At 42.7% G+C, this 20,309-nt stretch overlaps 1 protein-coding gene across 2 annotated transcripts in view; it reads left to right on the top strand.

The window, feature by feature from the left end:
- ABCA1 (ATP binding cassette subfamily A member 1) overlaps positions 1-20,309 on the top strand; it is a 92,052-nt gene that overhangs the window by 40,954 nt on the left and 30,789 nt on the right. For both annotated transcript variants that reach the window (XM_021534836.2, XM_021534834.2), the window contains exons 6-9: positions 4,336-4,457; positions 8,445-8,636; positions 15,097-15,183; positions 19,561-19,801. In XM_021534836.2, the coding sequence (XP_021390511.2) occupies positions 4,336-4,457; positions 8,445-8,636; positions 15,097-15,183; positions 19,561-19,801 (642 nt within the window). The remainder of the gene's footprint in view (positions 1-4,335; positions 4,458-8,444; positions 8,637-15,096; positions 15,184-19,560; positions 19,802-20,309) is intronic.

Raw genomic sequence — 20,309 nt, 5'->3', positions numbered from 1 at the left:
CTAATTCATGTGATTGTCTTGAGTTCTTTGAATACATTTTGGGAATGTTTTGTTTTGTTTGGTTTGGGGGTTTTTTGTTGTTGTTTGTTTTGGGGGGGCTTTTTGTTTGTTTGTTTTTTGGGTTTTTTTGTCACAAAGATTTGATTCTTAAGCAGGGACTACTGGCCTACTACTGTGCCCAGGCATGAAGGGTCTGGAAAAGGTTAGGTTGTCAATAAAATGTAAATCATATGATGCAATATGGTGTTACAGTAGGAGATGCTCTGTGGTATGAACATCCAAGATTTTCTGGTTTTGATGCCCAGAAGACAGCCCCCAAGGTGTGCTTGAACTGTTGGAAATGAAGGACAGCTGTGCCTTCTGTGAAAACAATACCCGTGAAATGCTGCTGTGTATGATTGTTTAATCCTGATGGTGAGTTCAGAGAGGATGGGACACCTTGTGCTTAAGGCACAAAACCTTCAGCTCTGGGAGTTCTCAGTTGTGCTGGGAGCTTCCTTATGTGGCCATGCAAAGGATCTTTCTCCCTGTCGCACATGGGATATAGACATCTCTTCTGCTTGTTTCATGTGCATGGGGATGGTCTCCTGTTGCATTGCCATACTGTGCCCAAACTGGAGCTAATTACAACCAAGGCGTTTCAGCCCTGCTAGACCTGCTGGTTTTGGGGTTATAAGCAAAAGTCTGTTCTTTGTTGTTGCTCCCTTGATGTCAGGACTGAAACTGCAAAACTTATCTGCCATGGTGAAAATCTGTCTCAGTATTATTTCTGCTGACTATTCCACCACTGAATCAGCAAGATGGTTCACATCAGTTTTGACAGTCTTTTGAGCATGTTTGTTCAGTCTGACCTCAAGTTTATCTCCTTATTTGTGCCTAGGACTTGGCTTGCTTGCTGAGGCCTCTGGTTTCAGCCAGGAGGATGAACTCTGTGCCAGGGGTGTGGGAGCCTGCAGGGCTGCAGCTCCCTTGGGTTGAAGATGAAGGGGGAGGGCAAGGAAAGGCTCCATGTCCACGTCAAGTACATGGAGAGATTGGTCTCCAGTTTGTCCTGTGCCCTCCAGCTTGCAGTGGCTGACTGTAATGATGCTTAGCCACTCTCAAGCAAGAGAGGAGACATGCAAGTTGAGCTGCAGTTTTGTCTCATGTATTTGAGTAACTTGATAGTGTGTCTAAATTTTTATGGCAGGAAAATATTGCAGTAGCAGACCCACAGTGGTAAAATGTATTCTTCCACTCCAAGTGTTTGCATTATTAGGTATCCTTGGTATTAGCCTTCAGAAGACTTGCCTGTTTCTTTTATTTTCTATTTTTGGAGGGTTTTTTCTAAGTAATGCTCTTTTATTTCCTTAGGCCCTAGTGGGCAAGCAGTCATCTTGGGTGGGAAAGACTGTTTTCAAGAGGAAACCTCTGTTAAATCTTGACTTTTAAGGTATCCAGAGGAAGAATTTAGATGCATTGCAGTGTTTGGTGCTTTCTGTCATTTCATGTGCAAGCTGTTAGGCATGCTTCCATAACTGAGAGGGATTGCATAAGACACTGACCCACAAGTCTTGGAAGTAGGACCAGATGGGGTGGGGGAGAAAATGCGTGGTACAAAAGACTGGCTGTGTGCTTGGGGCACTGCAGGCAGGATCGTGGTATTGGGATTTGGTCCCTTGGTGTCGCAGAGTTTTCACGTGTGGCCTTGGCTGGTGATCATGGCTTCATCAGCAGCTGTCTGGAAGCCAAACACTGCCCCACAGTTATGGTAACCTTGTTCTATTTCCTTCATGGTTCACTCCAAATGATGATGAAAACTTTCATTTGTAGGAGTTCCTTGGAAGACAGCATTGATTTTCAGCAAATTCTAGTGCTAAGTGAATCTGAAAATGCTTGGCATGACACAAAAGGCAGGGGATAAATATTCTGCTAATGCTGGGCTGGTTAATTACAGCTGTGAAAGATGACAACTCTTTGTTACTCCCCCTAATGATTACAGGCAGGTCAGCAGGAATCTTAGTGCAGTTCAGGTTGTATTCCTGCAATTGCCTATAGAATATGTCCCAAACCAGGAAAATCATGCCTCCATATAGCAGAAAACCTCAAAGCCAAACCCAGATAAAACTGACTACCCAAGCCAAAAAGCAACACATTGCTGAGGAAACAGAAAAGTGGAAGAATTATTGCTTGGCTACCTCTTTTTTTTTTCCCTTTCTTTTTTTCCATAAGGCATGTGGCCCTTTAAGAGAAGCTTGAAAAATATCTTAAGTAGGGGCAGATTCAATTAAAAGCTTGCAAACATCTGATCTCTGCATGCCAGTGTGCCTTCAGTCAGGCTCCCCTTTGTCCATCTGACTTTCTGAACAGTTGATGATCTCACCAAAAAATAAACAAGCTGCAGAAGTGTTTAGGGATTTTGGCACATGTAGGAAGTAACCAAGGAATCAGGGTGGGGGAAGTTTTTCCTCTGCTTGCGGTGAGGCAGGGTGCTTTAGCCTCTGCTGGAAAGAGAGAAGGGCGGTTTTATGTTATTGCAGGAGCCAGATCTTTTCCCAGCCTTTTCCCGGGCAGGGAGTGGAGGTGATGGTGGATTTTGCTCGCGGGGTTCAAGTGGCGTGTTTGCACACCGCGTATTCATGAGTGGTCCTGCTGTGTGGGAGAGAGGAAGGCGAGGGAGACGCTTTTGCCCCATAGTAACCTCCGCCTTGCCTCAGCTGAGGCGGGTGATTGACTTTTTCGTGTGGAACAAAAAGGCAACGGGGAATTTGTAACTGGATATGTAGATGAAGGAGCAATGACCGTCAGTAACCCCGTGTACTTCGTGCCGCAGGAGCAGAGCGCGTGGTTCCTCCGCTCGCCTGCTCCTCCAGCAGGATCAGCCTGGGAGGCAGAAGTGGCACCCGGACCACCAGGTCTCCTGTCACCTCCCCTGGCACCCCGAGTGCATACCAGACTTTTCCTTTATGGGGCCCATTAGTAGCAGTATCACCTATCCAAGCTAAACCAAAGCGAAACAACAGTAAAATAAATTCTTAAAAAAAACCAAAAACAGCCAAAAAACAAAACACAAACAAAAAAATCAAACCAAAACAACAACCCCAAACTCAAAACTAACCCCAAAACAAACCAAACAAAAAAAACCCCAAACAAACAAAACAAAAAACCGAGTCTAATCCAAGAACCCGTCCTGCAGAGGAGGTGTTACAGCTGTCCCCTGTAGGAGGGGAAAGGTACAAGCCCCTGGTTCTTCCATATCATTACTTCCTCTTTAAACTCATTGTTTTCTACTATTTACTCTGGGTTGCAGCAAACCCTAAAGTAGAAAATACAGCATGACAGCTAGCTTGCTGTTGTACCTCAGTCTGGAAATTTCACTCTGGTAAATCCCACAGGACTTGGTCACCTCCTCCTGGCCTATGTGCTTTGCTCATCACTTGTTTAAGCATTGTGGAGATAGAATTGTCCTCTCTCTCTCTTAAAGGAAATAGCAACAACAAAAAGCAGACCAAAACTACTAAAACTGCTTGACCCCCCCATGCAAAAAAAAAAAAAAAAAACAAACCCCCAAAAAACCCCAACCAAACCACAAAAAAAAGAACCCAAAACCAAACAAATACAACAACAAAAACCACAAAAAACCAAACTAGCATACAAAACCCAAGAAAACAACTCAAACCAATGTTAGCTCTCAGCATCAGCTTCTGAAGGTCCAGTTTTATGGACTTCAGTAGTGTGCTTGGATTATAATTTCCAGATGGTTCCCCTTTGCTGTGATGTAGGCACAAATTCAAGAACTGGAATACTGATTGAGAAGTAGTAAATGTATTTTTGATTCCAAGTAGCTGAGATTGTTTCCGAGATTGGTGATTCTATATCATACCTGTGTGTCTGCCTATGTCAGACTTTGAAATTAATTATAGAGTACATCAACTGTTAATTTATATAACTAAAGGCTAGTAAATCCCTTAGTGGTCCATGCACCAGCTCAGTCCCATGTTCAGTAATAACACAGGGATTAAGTGCTAATGCTGTAGTAGCTTTCAGATAAGTGGAGCAACGTGCTGTGCCTTGCTTTTGTGTATGTATGAGCAAATTGACATGAAGTAATGGTGTTAATGGGAGTTGTTTTTGAAGGTTGATTGCTTTTTTTGTTGTTGGTTTGGGGTTTTATTTGAGACCAAGACAACATGGATTTCTGAAGCCTGCCACAGCAGCTCCTCTTCCTTTGCACTATGGTTTGTGTAATTCCCTCTCCCCTATTTGTCAGCTTGACTTTTCCTGTTCAGTGCTCTCACGTGAGTTTCCTTTTGGTTCTGCTGTGACCAGAATTTTGCTTGTTTTGTCATTTTCCAGACTTGAAACTTCGGGATTTCCTGGTTGACAATGAGACATTCTCTGACTTCCTCCATCATAATGTGTCCATGCCATCATCTGCCATAGAGGAGCTACTGGATGCAGGGGTCAACCTCCAGCAGGTAAAGAGTACTTTCAGCTCCTAACATAATGCTTGTCTATTGTGTGTTTAGCTGTAATGCCAAGATCCACAGTGCTGGACCCCTCTGTGCTAGGTGCTGTGGAAAGACAGGGAAATGTATTCCCTGCTTCTGTCTTCCCTCTTGCCCTCAATTTACTGTCTTATTTGATTTTAAGTTGTAAAAGGACACTGGGAACCCATAAGTAAATGTTTTCACCTGCATAAAAGAATAGTACCCTCAGGCTAAACTGAATTTCTTCCTTCCTCTTTTTTATTTTAAATGAAAGTAAAACATTAAGCTGCTAGCTCTGATTGTTTTCAGCCACTCAGCTTGGGCTGGAGCAGGGCTTCTAGGTCTTGCTCTGCCTTACATTCCGGTTCAGCAAAAGGAGCTCTACTTTTAGGTTTGTGGCCAACACATCAAGAAAGACACATTGTAAATTACATAGTATGAGAGTCCTGCTATTCTGAGTGCTCTGTGACTGTAGTCATAAACATAGGCAGTGGGCTAGAGCCTTGTCTTGCGATGGCTGGTATTGTCAAATTTGTAACACATTTTTTGCTAGGGTTGATGAATTAGTCCACCAGCATCCTTTCTTAATGCAGAAGTCAGAACAGACTTCAAAGGAAGACCCAGGATTCTCTTGAAAGAATGCAAAAGATGGTATACAAAAGGAGGAAGAAATCTGTTTTGATCCTTAACTCCATATCAGATCTTTTCATTGAAGTGGAATGGATTAATTGTCCTTTTAGTCTTTGTTTTCCTGTAGTTATAGATGCTGTCCCTCTTTGCACACATTGCCTTGTTCTTCAGTGAATTCTTTCAAGCCATCTGTTTTAGTACAGTTTGATAAGTTATCCTTCAAGTTAGGCATACATTCCGCTAAAAAATGTAAAGCAGAGAAAAATTTTTTACCCATTTTAGGCGGCAAGTCTTCAGGTTTTACTTGAAACTAATTACATTAAGACAGAATCATGCTACAGATGATTCTGGGAGGGTAACAGGAAGACTGCAGCAACAGCATTCTTACCATTCTCACTGAGCTAGTGGAGAGGCAGAAATATTTTCAAAGAGCAGGCAAAAAAGGCAAGAAACCTCAGTGTACATTGTGTGACTGCTGTGCTGTATTGATTGTATAGGGAAATGGAAGGAAGAACAAAGCTTAGCTTTTATCTACAAAATGTGTCTGAAAGGTGGTGAAAGACTGGTCAGTCACCTTGTTCTTCCTTGAATGCTTCAAGCTGTGTTCTTGTGTAATTCTTGAGCTGATTCTGCTAAAGTGTTGGGAGTGATGCTGCTAAGTCATAACAGCATTCTGTGCTGAGGGATGGCAAGAAGAGCTAATCTGAGCACCAGGATGTTAAGCTGCGGAGCAGAGCAGTGGCCCACCAAATTTTCTGTCAGCACTTTTCTAATATAGATGGTAGCTAGAGATGCAGACCTCTCCCTTCTTGCTGAATGACTTTATCTGACTCACAAAACAGATGTCTTTGATTTTGCTGGAGATCTGGCTTGAAGATCTGACCTCACTGCTGAGCTGCCTAATGACTTCAGGATTAATAGGCAGTATTTGTTAGGTCTCTGAATGAGTGGGTCACAGCTTCATTCAGATTTCATACAGTAAAAGGGCCTATCCAGAGTATGCCAGCCTTTCACAGCAAAAACAAAAACATGCTTCTGCAGTCTGTTGGTGTCCTGGGGTCATTCAGTGAGGCCAGAAGTTCTGCTGTGCAATCAAGTAAGGAACTGAAGGCTCCAAGGAGATGGGATTGTTCACTGTTGTTACTGTAATGACAGCACTCCAGCATGTCCAGCAGGGCTGTGTATCTCGCATACTAAAATTAGTGGAATCAGATAAAAGCAACCGAAGCCTTGCCTTGATGGGCATGTTGCTTCCTGGGGCTGAGTGGCTCCTCCTTGTGTTTTTCCAGTCCTGGCAGGTTGTGCTCAGAAGGGTGTGGGATTTGGAAGGTGCCTGGGTCAGCAGTGGGCAGGCAGCTGTGTAATCAAGCTTGGTATGCTGCTGTTGTCCAGGTGTGGCCAGACAGCTCTTGTGTGGCTTGGAGGCAGGAATAGGTCCTGTCCCGCTGAAAAATTGAAGGCACAGTGAGGTCCTGGGCCAGTGCTCCAGCATGATGAATTGACTATCAGTGAAGAGTAAATATTAATGGCTAGTGCATATTCTGATTGGATCAAATCTCTATTTCATGGAGCAGGAAAAGTCCCAAGGAGAGAATTATATTACATATAAGGACAGAACAGTTACCTATGACTACTTTCAGGCATGAGCCTGGCATTTTCAGAGTCCTTAGGGGACTAAACCTGTCATTTAGGATGTATTTTTGCCTGCTGAAGACACCATGGGTTCAGATGACTGCAAGAGAACTTGCAGACTTGGTGAGACTCAGTGTGTGTAGGCAGAGTGTTTTTTCTAAGGTTTCAGTGATTGAAAAGGGCAGTTTCTCACCAAAAGAGCATAAAATCTAGGTGAAAGAGGTGGACACTTTCTGAATGGTGGCAGGTTGATCACCTTCATTTTTTGTGAGTGAACGCCAGGGCACTGGGAGACACTGGATTTTCTATATGTCCACCCAGGGAAGCTTGTGTTATTTCAGTGCCCCACAAATATCTCCTTTTCAGCATGGCTATAACACTTGTAGTAGTATCTCCACTGGCAAGAAAAAAAAGCATCCCAAATTTTCAAAAGGCAAATCTTTTTTATTTGAGAGCTATCTGGCATTTAAAGATATGATTTTTGGCATATGGATGCAGACCAAAGTTAAAGGTTGCATGAGTATTACATTAAAAATCCCTTCTCTTTTCTGTCAGTTGCTTTTCCTTATTTACTGAATGTAATGCACTTTTTTTCCCCAGATTGTGCATACCACTTTGGTTTTGACAGACAAAAAATTTCAGATTTACCAGCCTGGTTCAGGAGCTACTAACTCTTCTGGAATGTAGATAGGTACTCTTTAGTTGTTGTTGTAAGTTGGGCAATGCACACCGGGTCTTATGAAATGACAGAAGAAATTAAGTCTATGGCTTTGTTACCTGTGCATTTACAGTAAAATGGTTCTATCTGTCTAGCCCCAAGGCAAACAAAAGTTACTTTCCAACAGTAGATTCTGGATTTTTCCTTGTTTGTCACCTTTGAGAAATACACAGCTTTTTGGACTGGACTTTGTTGTTCAGCAAACATGAAATTGGTAACTGACCTTAACCAAAAGAATTTGTTTATCAGGTCTGAAACAGTCTGGTAATAACTCGGAGGGATTTTATCAATTTTGTTAATAATGTGATTGCATGTGGATTAGGAAGCATTATTGTTAAGGAAACCATTACCTTAAGAAAAATATGCCTGTGAAGGAAGACTCTGGGATCTTATCTCATGTGTTGCAGCCAGTAAGATAACTTTTTTTGCTGATACATTATCTGCTCAAAAACACTGCAAAATGTTTGTCTCAGCAGTTAGTGAGTAGATATTTCAGAGTTAAGGGAGATGATTCTGAATCATTACTGCATAGAAAATGTGGCTGGCAGATACGTAGTTTGGGACATAGGGGTTTTGCCCTTCACATAGATTTGCCAGACTTATGTCTGGTCACAAGCCTTGTTTTTTACTCTGTGGCTCATTTCCCAGAAGACTGGGCATTAGGCAATGCATGTACCCTTGGTTGGAGGAAATGGCTGCTGTGGAGGATAGGATCATGGCTGCTTTGTGCATATCTGTGGGAGAGTGAAGAGCAACCTGCCTCCCCCAGGACTTCTCTCCCATGTTCTGGAGAGAAGAACCCTTCCCAAGCAGGGAAGGGTTTTTCTTGGAACTGGGTTGCATATGAATCAGGGCTGCTCAACCTGTAGAGAAGAATGCCCCCTCACCTCTATCTGGAAATGTTATGAATAGCTTGCTTTGTCTGTGCAATAACCAATTTTTTTTGTTGAAGAATTAGATGAAGGCAGGCTTACATGTTTTTCCCACTTTCATAGGTCATTGTGTCTGGTTATCGAATGCGACTGCAAGATCTCTGCAATGGCTCAAGGTCATCTGAATTTCTAATGATCCAAAATCGCACGGCAGCCATGGACTCTGAACCCTTCATTTGCACCTTGTCAAAGGAAAAACTCCATGCAACTGAGCAAGCCTTACGTGCTAACCTGAATCCTTTGAAGCCTCTTCAGGTGAGTTCGCTGGTCGCACCACCAGTGAGAGTCTGTCATTGACACAGTGATGTTTTCCATGTCTTTCAGTCTCGGAGCTCATCCCTGCATTTCCAGAGCTGCTCAGAGGCAGTTAGAAAGGAGAAAGATGGTTGGTCTTTGTCATGGGGGCATGAACAACATGCTTCTTTCCACCATTCTTACCCTTCCTGTTCAGTCTGCTACTTGCACAGCATAAGTGTGTGTGGTCTGCAGTTCAGTTTGTCAAGAGGGAAGTCTTTATGCTGCATAGTAACAAACAGGCTCTTGGTTGTCTCTGTGTTTTAGTCAAATGTTGTATCTTGGCTGGAATGAGCCCAAATATAAGCCTGGCTTTTGCTGAGCACTAAAACTACAGCCCTCTGCTCTTAGCATGGGACCACTGAGTACAGAAGTTTCTAGCCACTGGCAGGCCACAACATTTAAGCGGATTTAAATCATATGAAGCAGAATCAAGTTTTAAAGTCCCATTTCAAAAATTAACTAATGCAATGGCTACGGGGGAAGGAATTCATTGAACTTCAAGAAAATACATTATTTTCAGGGTGACTGGAGGCCTGACCAGACTTGGATCTCGGAAAATCCAATGATGTTTTGCTACAGATCTGCAATATCTGTTAAAATATGGAAGTTTGAGGAATTCAATGCTGAAAATGACAGTAGAGTGAAAAAAGGACCACAGAACCAACTCTGTTACCCACTAAAACAAATATTCTATTGTCTACTGTGTGAGTTTTCAGATTTGATGAGCTTTTCAGTATTCACAGTCATGTACTTGTTGCTTGGCTTTGTCCCCAGTCAAAGAGAGTTATTATCAAGTCCTGGAATCATATTACTCTTTTGCACATTATGTAGTGGTCAGTGACATCTTCTCTCCACAGCTCCATTTCTGTTTTGCACGTGTCCTCCATCTGCACTTTGTCTTTGCTGCTGGAAGAGCAAAGACAGACCATAAGCAATAAGAGATGGGGTAACAGCACTAAAATTTTAACAGAGATGGGTTGTTTGGAGAGGACTCGCTATAACTTGTTTCTTGTCTTCAGTTGTATGTGTATATGCACATATATGCATATTTTATTTTAAACCATTCAAAGATGCTAGAATTTTGGAGTCTGAGGGGGTTGAAAATAGCTATTTTTAACCATTCAGAAACACTATTGCACCACTTGGAATTGGTTTTCTAGGCCCAGTGGAGACTCAGACTTGCTTTTCTTATTTATGGAGGCTTCTGCAGCTTAGCTGACAGAAGCAGCTGCTGAGTGTCTGTGTTCTTAGGTCTATATTGTTTGTTGGTGAAAGGAAACACAAGCCACTTTGTGCCCCTTGGCAACAGCAGTATAGATTTAAGACATTACGTGCAGTTTTGGGGGGCTTCTGAGAAGCTGGCTCATGATCTTGTCTTCAAGAGGAAAAAAGCTGGAGTCCAGAACCCAGCAGTTCTAAACCTGCTGTGTATTGTTGTCTGCTAAAGGTCCACAGTTTTCCTCAGAAATGTGTCACAGTGTACCCGGTAGTTAAGATGCTGTAATGCATCAGTGAGTGAAACAAAAACTAACTGGCTTCAATGTGGCCTGACAAAATGATTAATTAACTGTAGGATCACAAAAAACACATTTGAAACTTAGTGTCTTTAGAGGCTAAAAACTGCCCTGACCTGCAGTAACATCCTTGAGCAAAGAGGGAACTTTCTGCTCATGAACAAAGGAGGCTTTTGACACAGCTTATTGAAGGCATTGTGTGTCAAATCTTGGACATGTACCCGAAGATAGCATGCTCTGTATCTACTACAGAGTCTGTAAACCAATGCCAGCAATTTGTCAGTATACTAATTTTTTTTCTGAATCCCTTTGATGTACTTCACAGCAAGGCATTTCAGTAAGCAAAGTAAGGGCCAAGTCAAATGCAGGTGCAACAGCAATTTGGAGACTTTTAGCTTGTGTCATTGGACATGGGCTTCACTGGTTGCACTATTTTATGATTATGAAGAAGCAGCTTCTTAGTACAAGAAGGTTAATACATGGGCTTGCAACTGTGGGCAAGAGCTCTGTAAATTCAACACCAAGGGCTTGAATTGTAATCTGGTATCTGGGAAGTTAAGTGGCTATTGTTTCTTGAAATGTCTTAATGCCTATGACTTAGCCTGACTTTTTTCTTGTTTTTTTTTTCTGCCTGCATTCCTTTTTATTATTCCCTCTGCAAGATGATGCAGTAAATGTCATCATGGAATTGATCCTGATTAAAAGTTATTGACCTGATTGTATGTTTTCACAAATATTTATGCTAAAACATGAAGGGGAGAGTGCAGGATTGAGAGCCCTATGATCAGGGAGTGAGTCTGTGGGCTGAGACCCTCATGATAACACTCAGTTCTGCTGGCTTAAAATGTGTGTGCATTTGTAGCCTCTGGGAAATGTTAAGTGTTCTGAGTAGCTCTCAAAAATGCCGTAATTACTAGCAAATTATGGACAGATCGAGGTTTTAAAAAATAAATTAAAGTGCATACATGAGGAAATGCATGACCTCTAAATGTCACAGCACTGTTTTTATAAAAAGAAAAGCAAAGCATAGATGTTTTACATACCTGCTCCTCAGTTCTATCCAGAACATCCTGAGTGCTGCCCAAAGGGCAGTGATGCAGTTAAAACAAGAACGTCTAGCTAAGCTTTCACACTAGGATGCTAGCTCTATTGCTGATCTTTTGTATTACTTGAATTTAGCCTGTTCTGTAGGATGCAAAAACAGAGCCAAGCTCATGGAGGTATGGCAGGGAGGTTAGTGTCCTTACTCTTTTTCAGATAAGAACCTGCTTGAGGCAGGCTGTTCAGATCAAAACCCAGCCAAAAATCTGAGTGTGATCATGGGGCATCAAGGTGGAGGATCAACTTTCCTTCTTCTCTGAGTGTTCACTCCTCTGGATGGAAGAAGTGTTTCAAAAAGTCAAATTCCCTATTCCATGGCCCTTGTCTTAATCGTCATCCATTCTCTGAAGCCTTTTGACCAACAATACTATAGGACATGTTGTACAAGCTCCTTATGGACACATAAGGATCTCTTTTTGAGGCTTGCCTTGCACTGGCTGAGTGAGACTGGCAGGAGAAGCTGGTTTGAGATATGACTGCATATTACATATGACTGCATGCACGCAAATTTCCTTCCTGGCTTTCTCCTTGTGGTAGGCCAGCACTTGTCCCATAGAGGAACTACACAGTTTGGGGAAGGCTAACAAGAGCAATGGCAGTAAGCTCCCAGCCATTGGCACACAGTCCAGTGGGACATTTCTGACTGTCTTATATCATAGAAGTACCCGTTTGTATAGCCCTCTGCAAATCTCCCCAGTTTTGAATGTGATTTGGCAGGGAAAGGTTAAATGATAATTCACATTGTTCCTGTGGGATTTCATCTCTTAGACAGCACTGTGTAATAAGGACTTTGCCTTACTCACTTCCAGTGGTATGGATCTGTCATAAGCCATAAATATGCTGTGGCTTGTCCACTAGTGGTCCTTGAAAGACTGTGGGTGAGCACATGAAAATCCAATTGTTTCTTTCTCCCTCCGTAATATGGGTGGTATTTTGTCAAATGGTCAGCATGAACTAAGTATTAGACAATAAATGCATTGCAGTTGCAAAATGGTTTTTAGAAAAGGTCTCCTAATGTAAATATGTGCTGCAACTGAATTAGTAGCTTTCTTTGGTCTTTTGAGAGCTTTTTCATTTAAGCACAATGATATCATCCTTTTAAGCAGCAGAGGTTTGAGACTTCCACTTTCAGGAAACAAGAGCAGAAACTTAAAGCATGTGATTTTTCTGCAGAGGCCAGTGGAAAGTTTCTGGTAAGATCAGTATAAAGTTGTAATAACTATTTCAAAGCAAATGTGGCAGAGTCATCTTCATTAAGGAGAAACAGTCAGCTGTATGATGCAGGCTGAATTTTGGCTGAATGTTTTGACTTCCCAACTCTTCAAACCCATGCATTCTCATGTATGTTAAATCAGATTTGTCTGTCCCCCATAAGTCTCATGTGAATCTTTTCAAGGCTTTTTCTTCAACTGTAGCCATCTTAAGTATTTGTCACTAGAGTAAATCTTGTAGCATGCCCATACAAGCACACAGAGTCCCCCTCAGTGCGCTCAGTACTGCAAGAGTACTATGATGTTGGCTGCCCCAAAAGACAAATTTAGTGACTTGTTAGCTACTACCATAGTAATTGTAGAGGGCAGGTTGTGTTCAAAACCTGCTAGATATTTGTCTTTCCACAGTGTGCCTAGAACAGACAGGTGATGTTTTTGCAGCACATTTCCAGTAAATGAGTCATGCCCTCCCCAGCTCCTAGATGTAGTGTGGATACCTGCTAAAGACAGTCCCACAGGAGGAGCAGTCTTCCTGGATCTACCTAGAGGTTTCTTATTAATATAATTAACTACTTAGTGAGTCACTACAAAGATGTATATTACAGGGAAATTAATGACATGTTCATCTGTTCAAAGAAGACTGGCCCTTGTGACTGATCTTTTGTTATTGTCTCTGGTCATGACTTAGGAGAGGCTTCCTAAGTGGGTTTTGAGGGGTAGAGAGAGTAAAATTTCCTCCATATTGCAAGTTCTGGTGAGAAATGATCTTGAAGTGATATGAATTTGTTAGGAAAGAAAAGTCAGGGTGCTGTGGTGTGAAAGGATAAAATTGCACATAGGACTTGAGAATCAGGATTGCATTGTGGAATTATGTTGATGTTGGTCTGTTTTATCACTGTATTTCTAAGATCTCTCTTTTTGAGTGGCATTAGCTAATTCAAGGCCATACAAGGAGTATCTTAAGGTAGAACTGTCTTTTCCCTATGTACTTTACCTTGTAGTGCTGAATTTTTTATGGCACTTTGTAACAGTGTGTCAGTAGGAGGATGTTCACTAATCCTTTGCAATTGGATTTTGACTTTTCACTGTTCTGAACCAATTAGTATCTTCAGAAAACTTTTCCTCATCTTCCGTGCCCCTGAATCACCTCTGAATGCAGTGAACCCAAATCTGTGATTGATGAGGTTTATGGAGCTTAACAAACATATCTCTTGTTATGCATGAACCTGGAACTTTCTACCTCATCTTACTGCTAAAGTTGTAGTGGTAGAGCAGATAAGTAGCTTTGGTATTTTCTGGCTAAATTTCTTGAAATATGTCTTGAAGCTCTAAGCCTGTGGGATATTTAAGTGCTTTTCTCCTATATGATATGTTTTTATTTATCCAAACTTTAAGGACTGCATTTAGTACAGATCCATAGAGGTTAGAAAATCCTCCCTGAATTTGAAACTGGCTTTGGAGCAAAAAGTAACTGTGCAGTCAAAAAATGAGTTTTAAACATCCCAGCAGATCACCAGAAGAGTGCTCATTTACAATAGCTGGCACTGACCAGGTCTTACTCGTCTCCAGCAGATCAAGCAGAACAAGTGAAAACCTCCAGGCTTTATTTCCAGAAACTGCCCCAGGAAAGATGTGAAAAGGAAGAGATTCAGCTCAAAAGATATGTGCTAAAATCAAGGGCCTTGACTGTTCATCTGTGTGTTGCAGTGCTGTAGCTTTAGTATGCTTTCAAATGCTGCAACGTGGAGCTACTAATACAAAAATTAGGAGTTTATTTTAATCATCATTCCCTTGAAACAAGGATTGTGCCCAAATGTTTTCCATGCAAGATAATCCAGATATGTGAATAAAAAGGAAATAGCCCCAAAAACCAAGCTCCAGGCCACCAGTTACATGTAGAGCAATTGGAACCAAGGAGTTGTTTTCAGTGTGACTTCCTGCTAGAGCGAGTAGTTTCCTGAAAGCTATGCTTTCCAATTCTGGAAGCCTGTCAGCCTTGCTCTTTGGTGACAGTGAATGCCAGCTATTTCCTGGAAGCCGTTTTAAAATACACCCTTGATTTGGACAAAGAACGTCAAGGCCTGATGGGAGGACTTTAGTGATAATGTGCACTGCAGTAGGGGTCCTTTGTATCTGAGTATCTTTGTGTCTGTGTAGTCTTACTGAAGACTTGTGCCCACCAAATTGTCTTTTCCTCTCCTGTACTGACTTTCCATCCCCTTAGCACTGGCTTGGAGGATTTCTCATGCTGTCCTGTAGACTGTGCTTGTTTTGTGACCTGGAATGCAAGTCATTCTTTGCAGTGTAAATGTATGTGCATGCATTTAACATTTTGTTGGTATGGTTTGGTTTGGTATACAGATTATGGTATCTGTGTACCTAGCCTGTGAGAAGAGAAAGGGGCAATCCTATCACATTGCAGGGTGCAGAAGCCCATGGTATTTTAAGTTCAACATTACACAGAAAGCCAGCTCCATCTTCCCCACCAATGTAAACAGTCCTAACTGCTCGATGCAAGAATGTTTACAAGAGTTTAATTTCTTTATTTGTGCTTTACAGTAACTTCTTGTTTCCTTTTCTCTCTTCCTGCAGAGACAACTTTCTTTCAATTCCTCCTTGTGGGATCTGTCAGAAACTGTGGAAACTTTGAGAGCGAGCTTTGGGAAGCTTGTTAAAGAGGTAAGACAAGCCTTTGTGTCAGGAGAACACATGGTTGCTATCTTAGTCTGTGATCGAGTACAAGAAGCAACTTACAGTCAAATCCCTGGCTTGTTTTGAAACTTTTCCCCATCCTACAGCTGTTTTCCCTGTGTGCAGGCAGCATGCACTTCGCAACCTCTTGGCACTTCAAGTTACAAATGCCATAACAGGAATTAGGACATTTTTGGTAGTGTTTTGTCTTCTCAGCATTGGCACAGCGGTTGGGCTTGCAGTACATCTGCTGCCAGGTAGTGCCTGACAGACTACATTTTGAGGCTTTCCTTTCTATTTTTTCCCATCCAGTTGCCTGTCCACATCAGGATTATTAATTGGTTGTATCTACTGGGTTTTGTGTGCAGTGAGAGTATGGCATGTGGAAAAGGTGCTGTGGCTGTTATAATTTAAATTAATAGCAGTTTGCAATGGTTTCTTCTTTATGTATCTTGCTTTTTAGGCCAGAGATTGTTTTCCAGTCTTGTGGGGCACTCAGCACAATGACATCACAACATTAAAAAAACCTGGCGATTTGCACAGTCAAATTGACATTCTAGAGACTTGCAAGTATTTGTTTTTGCCGGTGAAATTCTGGATTAAGAAAAAAAGTCCTCTGTACCTAAGTTTGAATCAGAAGTCCAAATCTGGGGGGGTAGGGGGTGGGTGTTGAGCCAGAAACTTATCCTAGTTCTTTTGTCTGGCTCTTTGAAGTGCTGCTATTAGTCAAAAACATTCTCTCCCTGGAGCAGAAATCACAACCATCTAAGCTAAACAGTGCCGCCACCTCCATCTAAGCTAAACAATGCCTCCGCCTCCTCCTCCCTTTGCTAGTCTTCCGTCTTTGCATCAGAGCTAGAGAGCTCAGCGCCGTGAACGGCAGTAACCCCTGGGAGCATGCACAAGAACGGGTCACTCCAGGTTAGCCTGCGCCTCACTCCCACGGAGGGGCAGCTGCTGGGAGCCTGCGCCTGCCAGCCAACAATTCCTGGCACGCACCCCTCCCCGCGTCCTGCAGCCTGCTGAGCAGCTCCCTTCACACTGAAATTAAAACGATTCCAGGACCAGCTTCAGTCAGGACCGTGGAAGAGCTTTTGCTGCTAGCAGGGAGGCTGCCCTTCGGAGTTTGAGTACAGCTGTTTCCTGTTACGTCATTTAAGCTTGGCTTTTCTTCTTGTCTGGGATAAAAATAATGGAAACCACGTGATACTCAGTTTGCTGATGTGGCCGAAAACGTCCCAGGGTAACGTGCCTTTTGCTTGGCAGCTGTTTTGGGCATGACTACCTTTTATTCTGCCCTGCTGTGCAAACAAAGGCAGCATTTTGCTCTGTGTACAGCATGAGCTGCTCCAGATGGCTTGACCGAAAGTTACTTCTTATTGTCTGTCAGGCGGATTTCTATGTGAAAAGGAGGGACTTGCTCCCTTGTTTCAAAGGGCAGCAGCTTGAGGGGGCGGAGAGAACTATTGTTTGTGCCATGTGTAGGAGCCTTTCTAGCAGGGAATTTTAATTAGAAAATGGTCTGAACAAAATATTTGTCTCAGAGTATGGGGATTGATTGGATCTGTGTCCTTGGACTCTTTAAATCAACTTCTAGGAGGGCAGATTAAGCACCAAGAACAAGGACAACTATTTAGATACACTTAGGGAGCCAAGTCTGATGTCTGGAAGAAGAAATAGCTTAGTAACCCTTCACATTTGACTTATTTGCTTCCAGAGCTGTAAAAAAAATCAGCTCTGCATGTAAATTGCGAAGATGCTGGTGCCAAAGATGAAACAAAGTTCCTTGCTCAAGCTGTTTCAAAATAATTTGTAGAAAAGTGTTTGCAAATGCAATACCTCTTTAAGATGGTTAGTACTCCATATGTCATGTATTTAAGTACCTTTGCTTATCATGTTAGGGAGTTTATGGTACTTTAGCTGAAGCAGCTGCCTTTTTGCTGAGCAAAAATGAGCTATTTTAGCTAAGATACCAAAAACTCCCTGAGGCATCCCTTTGAACTGCACACTCAAATTGTCACACGTGATATGCAGCCTTGGCCTTTTGGGTGAGGAATCATCAAATCCAAACATCTGCATGTAACAAACAAAACTGGCTGTGTGACAGTTTTCATTCATGTTCCATGATGCTGGTGTCTTATAGGTCACCCTGAACCTGGAGCCGTATTGATTGGCACCAGGCTGCAGGCAAAGGCACCAGTGAGTACCAAGGAAATGAAAGTACACTTGAATCAGTCAATCTGGACATTTGTACTCAGACTTTTGCTGTTCTCACAGCTGTCTTCCATTATATCAGTGTGTCATGTGCTCTTAGGCGTCTGAAAATAGAGGCTCCTTGTATAGGTGACACGTAGTAGCTGTTGTTTAGCATCAAGAATTTTTCTCCAGATGTTGACACTTTTAAAACATGCACAAATGGGTCATACAAAGGGTCAAGTTTACCTCCCACTGTAAGGCCAAAGAGTCTTGAGTGTGTTTTCCTTGGGTGAACTTCGATTGGTTGTTCCAGCACACTGCTGCTTTCAGCATTGTTGCTGGCTGATTTACCAGCTGCCTTAGACTTTGATTATCTGCATTTATTTAAACAAAGGTGATAGACCAATGCACTGTGAGCAAAAGTGGCAGATGGTCTTTGACTCTCTTATTGTCTCTGAGATAGGGTAGTTGGAGCACAGCATTTGAAGTTCTTTCTGAGATGCAGTTGATGAACAGTTATAAAGATGTGTCTCAGCAGCATTGCTAACCCTGTTAAGTGCAACTGCCTTTCTGGAGATCACAGTAAGAACATCCAAGTTAATGCCATCTGATACTTCAGTGGGAGTCAAGAAACCAGATAAAATTCTAGAAAATACTTAAAAAGGGCTAAAGAACTACCTGTAGCATTTTACCATGATACTATACAAAACCCTTTGATACAGGACACAGATCTAGATTCTTGTTCTCTGAAAAGGGATAGCATAACTGGAAAAAAGTTCAGAGAAGACCAGTTAGGACATTTAGAAGTATAATGGCTTTCACAAAAGGAACAAGGGAACAGGCTGAGACTGTTCAGCTTGCAAAAGAGATGAGTTGGGGATGTGACAAAGACCTACAGAGTTGAGTGGCACATGAAAAAGAGATAGGGATTGAATGCTCACTGTCTCTTGCAGTAAAAACAAAAAACAAAACCACATGACACTAAATGGAGCTAACCAAAGCCAGAGAAGGAGAGAGATGTTGTTTCCTGTGATATTGGATGTTAAATACTTGTGGATGTTTTAAAGTCTAGGAGTTTACCATGGAAGAAAGTCATTGAGAGTTAGGAAATAGAAGTTCCCTGAGCTGAAAATAAATGGAAGCTGGAAGGTTATTTATTAGAGGAAGTATCCTGGATTCTTGCCTTTTTTCTACTTAACATCCACTTACTGTCATCATCAAACAGATGATGTTCTGACCTCTCAAGATAGGGGGGTCTGAAAGCACTGCACTCCAGTGTAGCATGAAACTAGTGCTCATGCAGGTGGGTTGCTTTTCCTGTGGTGGTGAGCTTGGCCATGCCCAAGTATGGCAGCATGACTGCAGTGAGTGTCTCAGGCTGAGGCCAGGGTGTTTTTGCTCATTGCAGGCATATTGTCTGGCTTATGCCACTCAAATGAGTGTGGAGGTACTAGTTGTCCTGGCTGGTTGAATGTTGTCACCTCAGGGCTGATGTCAGATCAGCTGGCCAGCAGAAGGCTCCTTGCTGTGCAAAGCTTATGCTGTGATTCAGGCTCCTGGCTGCAGCTGGGCTTGTTTTAAAGGATATTCTGGGAATGCTGTTGACAATGGGGCAAGGAGTTTCTGGGGCAGGAATAAGTGATGCCAATCTGGGAGGTCAAACTGGCTGCCTGCTGTAAATCAGTGGAGGTTTGATGGAATTGTGCCAGGTGACAGTGGCTGGCCTGTGGCTCAGCCAGTTTGTGACCCATGAGCTGCAGTCACTTGGTGGTGTTCCTTTAGTTCCTATTCTGACTCGATGTACCCCACCCCACCTGTCCTTGTGAGGGTACTCCTCTGGAATGTAAGCCATTGTGCAACCAGGGGGACAAGCAGCTCCCGTGTTAGAAGGCAGGGAGGCCAGGAAGCGCCACTGGAGTAGAAAACTCAAGAGTAAAGAACTTGGCAAGGATACATTCCAAATACTTGCACTGAAGAGACTTCCCTCTGCAGTCTTCCATTGTGGTGGTGGGGAAATGTTTTCTCTGGTTCTCACCCTTGATGTTGTGTTCAAGGGGATTCTCATCTGTTGAAAAATCTGTTCTGTGGTTTGAAGGCGCATGGGAAGAACTCTTTTACTAATCCAGTTCCATACTTGCTTCCATTCTTTTCTCTGCCCTTCCCCTCCAGCTGCTGAGCATGAAGAGCTGGAGTGACATGAGGCAAGAGGTGATGTTCCTGACCAATGTGAATGCCTCAAACTCCTCTACACAGATCTATCAGGCTGTGTCACGCATCGTGTGTGGCCATCCTGAAGGTGGAGGGCTCAAAATTAAATCCCTCAACTGGTATGAGGATAACAATTACAAAGCACTGTTCGGAGGCAACAGCACTGAAGATGATTTTATTAACTTCTATGATAACTCCACAAGTAAGTGTAACAATGGCATGGTCTGAGGTCCCACCTACTTCATGATTGTCATTGCTAGTGTTTTCCAAACTTCCAGAGATTAAAGTAGGTGGTCCTGAGGGACATATTCACTGCTGTTTCAGAAAGGCATACACATTATCCTGCCTATGCCCTTAAGGCCAGTTATCAACTTGCAGAGACTCCCAAGGACCTGCTACCTACCTACTGTGTAGAGTACACAGAAACCTGTGCAGTGGACGTGCTTTAGTGGGAGAGGGAGCACAGTCACATGCAGCCTCTGAAAATCTGTCTTTTTCTGGACAAATTTTGTTTGTGCTCTGCTTTGGGTTTGTGGGAGTGTTGCAGAACTAGTACTGTGGCTTAGTGTTGGAAGCTACCTGGTTGCTTCTTGTTCACTGGGCAAACTGTGCAGGCTTGGGCTAAAAGGAGCTTTTTGTGGAGCTTTGCAATAAAGGAGGGGGTTTGTGTCTGAAAAAACGCTGCGCTTTCAGCTTTGATTGTTCTGGAA

This window comes from Lonchura striata, chromosome Z (genome assembly GCF_046129695.1).
Source record: "Lonchura striata isolate bLonStr1 chromosome Z, bLonStr1.mat, whole genome shotgun sequence".
NCBI classification, from domain to species: Eukaryota; Metazoa; Chordata; class Aves; order Passeriformes; family Estrildidae; genus Lonchura; species Lonchura striata.
This window is presented reverse-complemented; position numbering and strand designations above follow the sequence as displayed.